The 8,515-nt window shown below is 33.3% G+C and overlaps 1 protein-coding gene across 1 annotated transcript; it reads right to left on the reverse strand.

The window, feature by feature from the left end:
* Positions 1–3,236: 3,236 nt before the first annotated feature.
* On the reverse strand, positions 3,237–7,960 carry LOC143064113 (uncharacterized). The gene is made up of 2 exons (XM_076236693.1): positions 7,199–7,960; positions 3,237–4,722 (listed from the first exon to the last, which is right to left on the reverse strand). The coding sequence occupies exons 1-2, from the start codon at positions 7,860–7,862 to the stop codon at positions 3,440–3,442; spliced, it is 1,947 nt and encodes a 648-aa protein (XP_076092808.1). The 5' UTR covers positions 7,863–7,960; the 3' UTR covers positions 3,237–3,439.
* Positions 7,961–8,515: the final 555 nt, after the last annotated feature.

Below are 8,515 nucleotides of genomic sequence, written 5' to 3' on the forward strand. Positions count from 1 at the left end.
ATATTTGGTTATTGTCCGCGCAGCACACGGGAAAATAGATTTGATGAACGTCCGTCCTTCCATATCGCAAAGATAATTCGAGAAAACCTGACAGAAAGCTCTCATATTTGGTTCGATTTTTTTGACATGTGGAGTTGACCATACTATACTACCAGTTTAATTTAACTGTTGTACATGCACCATGTGACGTTCGGGCTATGGAACCACAACGACACTTCGGTTTGATTTTGTTCAATTATGGAATTCTTAAGTAGTATTGTTATGTTCACGTAATGCTTTTTACATTATAAACTAATATAGGTAGACATTAACTGTTCCAAGCAAAAATTAATCAGCAAGACAATTATCCATCCCTCCTTTTTTCATATCTATAAATATGTATAGAAGTATCAGGATTTTTTTACAGTAGAAAAAAATCGTTAAAATATCTCCAGATCATTTTAAAAGATAAATAAAGTGGTGCTTCGTTTTAGCATGTGTACATGTAATATGACGGAAAGTCACGAATTGTGATTCATACCATATATAATACAATATTAACAGCATCCTTCCCACCAAAAGATGTCACATTCAGTATCTTTGTTAGCCTGTACCAAGTCAGGAATATGACAGTTGTTATCCATTCGTTTGGTGTGTTTGAGCTTTTGATTTAGCGATTTGGTTGGAGAAAGTAAAATCACAAAAATACTGATCTCCGAGGAAAATTCAAAAAGGAAGGAAAGTCCCGAATCAATTATCGAAATCAAAAGCTTAAACACATCAAATGAATGGATAACAACTGTCATATTCCTAACTTTGTACAGGCATTTCCTTATGTAAATTAAATCTAGAATTATAGCTAGCTAAACCTCTCACTTGTATGACAGTTACATAACATTCCGTTATATTGAAAACGATGTGTGAACAAAACAAACAGACATTATAGGTATAAACATTTTGATTTTTTCTCAACGTTCGGTATTTTTGTGAATGTACTTTTTACAACATTTACGTACGTGTCTATATATCAATACCAAATATGGAATTTTCGAAATAAACAATATGGCAAACATAGCAAAATACTCAACAAATTTCCCATACAAAGAGTGATAACTCAATGTATAAATTGTTGACGTAAATAAAAAAAAACACCGTATTTTATATATTTGATATCATTCATGAATGCAAAACAAAAACAACTGGTTGATTTTAGGAAACTCCTTTTGTGCAATGAAATCAGTAAACATCAATTATGTAAGATTTGTTAAACAACATGTGCAAACAATCTTTGCTGCTCATAATGCAAGTTAATAAGAAACATCAGGCTTTATATAACGGTATCCCAAAATTAGATCGCATAAATCATAAAATTAAACATATATTATTTTCATTAGGAATGATTCTTATGTGGCCATTTGTTAATGGATAACAAATTGCCGTTGTCGTCTTTTCTTTTTAAAAACAATACGATCAAAAGTAAGAAAGTACAAAGAAAGGTAAAGAGAATCTTAAGCAAAGAAGGGGAAACAACACCATGACCAGATGACAAACAGAAGCGTACATATCACTACACAAACTGAACACTGAGTAAACAAACCTTCCTAAAACTTGGAAAAAGTAAAGGTTTAAAAAAAGTGACCAGTACTTGCCCTTCTACTGGAACCTTTCGTATTGGTTATTGCAAAATTCAGAATCCAAAAATTGGAAAATACTTTTGGATCTGTGATACAACTGACCGGAAAAGGTTAACGCAAGTCATTCTAGCGTCAACTTTAACATAACAATCTACTAAACACACCAAACATAAAGCATCTTGATAATTTCTTCTTTCTTGTTTTAGAAGATTCTCGTACAAAATTCAAATCAATGTGTCTAATATTATTGTGGAACGAAGTATAAGAAGTCGAACTTTTTGTTATTGCTGCAAAATGCTAACAGCCATTAATTTTGTAAAGAATTCCCATCTGAATTGAATTGAGAACAGAAATGGGGACTCGACAAAGAACAGAAAACAGCCCAAGTCCACCAATGGTACTTAAATTCCGCGAAGCAATACCGCACCCAGAAACGAACTTCAGCTTGTCCCTAAACAAAAATATGCACTAGTTCAATGAAAATTGGCGTCAAACTAAATTCCAAAACATATGAACTAATATTTTTTTAAACCTACAAAACTAACAAAGGTCAGAAGCTCCTGATATGGGACAGGCGCAAAATTGAATGACATCAATAGCAGGCAACATGACCCTTTTGACATTATTTAAAAAAAAATCATTTTTTCTTGTGTAATATATGTAGAAATAGATTACCTCAGCTGTATATTTGTTAAGTTTTTTCTTCTGAATTTCGGATCTTGAATGCTCTTAAACTGTGTGCTTTATTTGTTTTTTTCTAAATCTTTTTCGATAGGAGTTTTCTAGGCGAAATTGCGTCTGGCGTACACAATAATAAGCCTTGTGTATCTTTGATGAGTTATATATACTTAATTGAAAAGAGGAAGAATCGACATCCCCTGCCTATATGTCATATCCTGTATTGTACACGTGTGAACATTGAATGACTCGATGCATATTTTATTTCACACTCTTTCCAATTTTTTATGGTATCTAGCTAATACAATTTCTTTTTTCTTTTTAACATGATTTAAAAATCGTTACAAATTTCGATTTACAAGGTCGAATGTTAATCCCAAGAAGAGCTTCAGATGTAAGAAACGTGTGTGATTTACAATAAAAGGACACATATGTTTATTTTTGTTTCTTGAATACATAAAACGTAGTGGCTTTGTACTTATACATCCCTTCATTGTGCTTGTATTCTTTCCTTTCACTTTTGCTCGTGTGTTTTGTCTTTATGTGCTTCTTTTTTACACATTTGTTTGTTTTTATAATGATTAAGATTATAACACAATGTTGACAACTGTACCCCTATACTTGACATTTTAACTTTCATGTCTGTTTGTTTTGTTCACACATAAAGAAATTTCATGCAGTTGTCATACAAATGAGATGTTTAGCTAGCTTTAAAAGTAGGTTTATCCCACCATTTTCTTCACAAGAAAATGCCTGTAACAAGTTAGGAATATGACAGTTGTTATCCGTTCGTGTGATGAGTTCCGCTTTTGTTTTGTCATTTGACTTTCTGTTTTGAATTCATTTTCCTCGGAGTTAAGTATATTTTTGTGATGTTTCCTTTTTATGTACTACTTACACATATACTTTGAATAGCATAATAAAAAATGTCATTTATGAAGAAGATTTGCACACAAAAATCTTTATTATAATGAGATAATATTAATCAAACTTAATCACAGTAATATGAAAGTAAATAATAATAGAGCAGTCGAAACAGAAAAGGATACACTAGAAAACGAATAGCGGTATATAATTAAAAAGTTTTACATTTATATTATACAATTGTGTTTTGTTTTCCCAAGGTTTTCACATATCACGTTTACAATTCAACTACTGAGTAGATAACGCAAAATATGCATTGTCCCTGCAGAATCACCAACGAGCATAAGTCCCCTATTGTCAACAGCAACTGACCATGGAATATCAATCCAGTCTCTACCTATCTGATGAAATCTTAAAACCTTTCCGAATTTATCTAACATGTGAATTGCATTATTGTTGGAATCGACAACAATGGTATGGCCAAAATTATCACACACTAGGTCCATCGGACAGAATGGATATTCGGTTCGAATTGATTGTGGACCATTGTATACGAATTTAACTTGCTCATTTCGGGTGAACATAATTAGTCTCCCCTTATCCTTACTGGATTTGTCCAACACAACAATCTCTTCATCGACTGTTTCGTTGACCTTGAATGGAAGAGTGAACAATCGTAGGTCAAGGTTATAAGCCATGCGTTTAATAACCTTGCCAGTTTTTGATACTTTGACAAGTTGACGCTTGCTGTATGGTTTCATCTGTTTCATATTGACTGAAATCTGATCGACAACACACACAATTACCGATCCACTTCTCAATACATGAATTCCTAACGGATGAAGTGGTGAAGTATTGTAAAAGGTCTCAACTGTTCCATTCAAACGAATTCGTTTAACACATCGTGTGTCAAAGCAAGATAAGAACAGGTCACCTGGACGGGAAACAGATAGATCTTTCACACTAAATTCTAACTCTAACGGCTTTTCAATCCTACCATCTATTCCGAAAAGCTGTGCTTGTTTAGAATTGGACAAAGTTGAAAACCAAACTTCTGCATGTCCTAGAGCTACCAAGGTATGAATTGGCTGACCATCTCCGACTGGTACGGAGAGAACACGAGAAAGATCGAGATCTTTGCTTATTTCCAATTTGTCCTCGTCACCGCGCATGCGCCAAGTCGCCATCGTATTGTCAGGTTCATCAGCCTGAACTGTATTACCAAAAAGATCTTTCACGCGCTCTTCTGTAGACAACCCTGCCGCAAATCGTGCTGGCTTTGGTTCTCGGAGAGTTAAATTTCTATCAACATTGGTGATAAGAGTTGTAAAGTCATGCTCAGCCCTAAGCATCGATGTATCGTTGTCGTTCTCGATTGCATTCTCTACGCGACTGATGACGTCACCTGTTTGAGCAAGTCTATCACTAAGAACTTCTTTCGTTGTTACAAACTCATCCATGTCTTGCTTCTGTTTGGTTTCTATAGATGATATAATGCTGTCTCGTATACGGTCTATGTCTTCATGGAGTTGACTAGCCCTTTTATGGATATCGTCAATAGTTTGTTCTGAAAAGAAAATATTCATATGAATTCAATATATCGACTAAAGGTATCAATATTAAAAATTCAAGAAAAAGATTACTGTAGAGAGATTTATTTTCCATGCAATTTTTTGGTATATTATAGTTAGTTAGGATCAAGCCTTCTGTTTATTGTCTAGTAAAGCGTCCTATAGATATTTAAAAGACCTTTAAAATGTTCGAATTCATAATCCTATTTGGTAATTGCAAAAACGGATTAACGTTTTTCTTTTTAACCTTTCGCGTAGAAGCATGATTACGTAGTACTGTATTCTCTCTATAAAGAGTGGTTGGTTTTTGCTAATTTACAAAAGCTTGATTCATCGAAATTAAACACATATGATGTTATGTCCAAACGGGGTATAATTGCAAAAAATACCTGTCTTTGAGATGACATTTTTCGACTATAGTCTCAGAAATGTGTCTTTTCTTGACTTTTATTTTTGTCCAATATTCTTTTGGATCAAAATAATATGTTCACCGTACCATACGAATGGAAGGGTTTGAAATAATAACTAGACTCAAAATAAACTAAAACGGCCAGATGGACAACACGAATACTATATGTTCCTGAATATAAATTCCACAAATACAGGGAGTGATCATATAGGTACATCAATCTGTAGTTTTGACACACTTCGAATTCCCCAATGTTCACGATCGTAGGTAGTGAGAAAAAGTGCAACGTGAAAAATAACCACGGTAGAAGAAAATAATTGAAATACTTTATATGTTTGCGGCGGTATTTGCGCATATTTTTAACATTGTATGCATAGTTATAGGTGGCACGGTAGTATTTCATGGCCCATAGGGGATAATGATAGCCTTTTTAGAACTTTCACCACTTTCTAACACTGCTAAAAATTCTACATTCACAGTTAACTGAAGTACTTTCATTCACTTTACTATTCAGAAATAAATTTGAATGTGTATCATGACCGTTTACTTTTTTTGCTATTTTGAAAAACCTAAGGCCACTAGTGCTTTTAGGTCTTTTATCATGCAGTGAATACACAATTAAAAAAATTCTCAAAAAATCATTATCATCTGTATCTAAAATTATTTCAAATTTTTCTACACCTCATTCATCCCTTAGTTTGGGAAAGTATGTTCAGTTGATACTGTATGTTTGTCCTATCACACCGTTAAGATACATTGATATAGCTATATAGGTAGGGTACACAAAAGAGCAACCTAAATTCTGGAATGCAAATACTACCGTGCCACCTTTACATACGATATTGTGTTAAAGCAGTTGATCTATCTAACATGATATCGACCAGATGTTTTAAAAATACATTTGTAAATCAACGAAAAGGAATGTAACTTCAAAAGTCTAGGCATACAGCTCGTCTTATTCTGATTTTCCGCTTCAGGAAAGCCTCAGCTCTCGGTCACTGTTATTTATTGTTCTAATTTACCACCCAATTTACTGTTCGTCAAAGATCCACAAAATGTTATCAAGTAATTTAGATCTATGGATTATTGCTCTGTCATTTTGCACAATAGTAAGAAAAACTAATAAAATACCAACACAGATGACAATTTTATGGACAATGGAGAATCAGTTCTAAACGATCAAGAATTAGTTTTTGTATAAAATAACCATAATAATAGTTAATTGTATAAAGGACGTAACAATATTAGCTGGTGCACAGGTCAATTATATATATGTCTTATGTTTTTTCAAGGAGCGAAGAATCATGACGCACATTTACTTAAAAGAAAGCCAGAAACATGATTTTAAGTTGCCATCAATGGGTTCATTCGGTCAATGTTTAATAGCCATGTTATTGTATACGCATATTGTTCATTCCAAAGCTGATGATCTACTATGCATGTACCTGCATGCATACTTACTTTGCACTTTGTTTCATACCGAAAACAGAATGATAGCAATCGGCATAGAGTGTGTCACTGGAGTTTCAAGATAAAACGTTGCACATGAATATTAAAAAAAGACATTGATAGTTTCAAAAATATAAAAAAACCCAATTATTATGGATTAAGTAATAAATAAAAACATACAAAAAATGTACTTCACAAAGTAAGAAGTTCTAAACATTTTCATTTGATCCCTACTTGGCTATATGGCAGTTATAATGGGTTTCACAATTTTCACATTCCAATAATGCTTTGCAGGACCCTTGTAAAAATGCTGACATCGATCCCCCTCCCCGAAAAAAATTGCTAGCATATTAATAGAGAATGAAGTGCATCAAATCACGACTCGAAATCACTACTACGTGGACTTTCAAGGCAAACACACAGCACTTTTATTACTGTCCTAGATATAATAGTTATAACTAGTGCGGTTTTGAATAACTTCAAGTTCAGCCTAACAAGATAATTGAAGTCGGGCGCTTTCCAAAGAATAATAATGATTAAAAAGACCATTTTGCACTGTCAAAAACTTTTTGATCAAAAATTAAGATTTATGAAAACGAATACATAACATGTACCTGTTTTAACACTGTACTGTTCTTCAGCAACTTCCAAATTATTATACGCCGTCTCAAGCTCATCATGATAAAATGTTTTCACGGGAGCAAGAATGGTATGGAAATGGCCCTTTAATCTTGTTCCCGCTTCCTCTATGCTGACAAACTGATGCCGTTGGTGTACTTCGACAATACATTCACTGCATACGATTTTGTTGCACTCGACGCAATGAAGTTGTATGTCTTTGGTAGGATGCCTTTGACATTTGCTGTACTTTCCACGAGGAGTGTTGCCGTAATCCATGTGTACTGTATGATCATTGTGGTTTTTAGCTCTACCAGTACTTCGACTAGTATTTTTGGGCGACGATGTAACCGATGTTACTACTCTTGGGGGTGTTTTCTGTATTTCAGGTGAACTCACTTTCGCCAAATCGAGTGACAAATCCGGTGTCTCTGATTCCGTTTCCAAAATCTCTGTGAATTTGTGTTTAGCATTTTGAGCATTACTTGTATGACTGCTCTTACACTTTTCACAAAAGTATTTTTTACAAGGTTGACAAAGATATTTGGCTTTTACTTCATCTGTGCAAACAGAACAAACATAAACTGGTTTAGGCGTCCTTATTTGTGAAGAATTCGCCGAATCGGACTTCTCAGATCTTTCGGATAAGGCGGACATCATTTTAGAGTGTTCTCTTCGTTTATAAATCACTCGTTTCCCTCACAGTTATCAAATGTCAAAATAATTCTTGTTTATTCCAATACGCATTTTAAAGGACTGTTTGAAGAAAGAAAGAAAAAAACAGAAAATGTTTAGAATTGTCATTGTCTTTTGTATGATTATCTAGCAATAACGTGGGGACACTCTAAGGATTCAGTGAACTATTTACTTTGTCTTTTACTTTATCTTTTTATTTTAGTTTTACTCAACTCCCGTCGGGCCGATGGAACAAATTGAGTTTTAAAAAGTGACTCAATGATTTCAAATACAAAAGAAAAAATAATTTTATAATATCCAGTCACTTGAAGTGCCCCTATTTAACTGTTATTCATTGAAACGATACGACATTTTTTTACTTTTTACTACTTCTGCTCGGTAAATCGTATGAACAAATACAATGCAAAATTCAAATCATGACATTTAATTGTTTTAAAACTTAAACAATGACTTAAAGTATTTAATTTTTGTTTTACTTATATATCTTAAATATTCGACTTTTGATTTTTTTGTTTGTTTTGTGTAGTCGTTTCCTTGTTACTGTCTTTTAAATATAAATATAAATATATTTTTATGTTCGGAAATATGTGAAAAAGCTGTCTAAAATATTCTTTATA

The sequence above is a fragment of the Mytilus galloprovincialis genome, chromosome 2 (genome assembly GCF_965363235.1).
Source record: "Mytilus galloprovincialis chromosome 2, xbMytGall1.hap1.1, whole genome shotgun sequence".
Lineage (NCBI taxonomy): Eukaryota > Metazoa > Mollusca > Bivalvia > Mytilida > Mytilidae > Mytilus > Mytilus galloprovincialis.

Bases quoted from the DNA above. Each gene is read 5' to 3' on its own strand.
- LOC143064113 (XM_076236693.1), bottom strand. From the start codon at position 7,862: ATGATGTCCGCCTTATCCGAAAGATCTGAGAAGTCCGATTCGGCGAAT. The intron at 4,723-7,198 runs GTACATGTTATG...TTTTCTTTTCAG, and splicing joins ACAGTACAGTGTTAAAACAG to AACAAACTATTGACGATATC.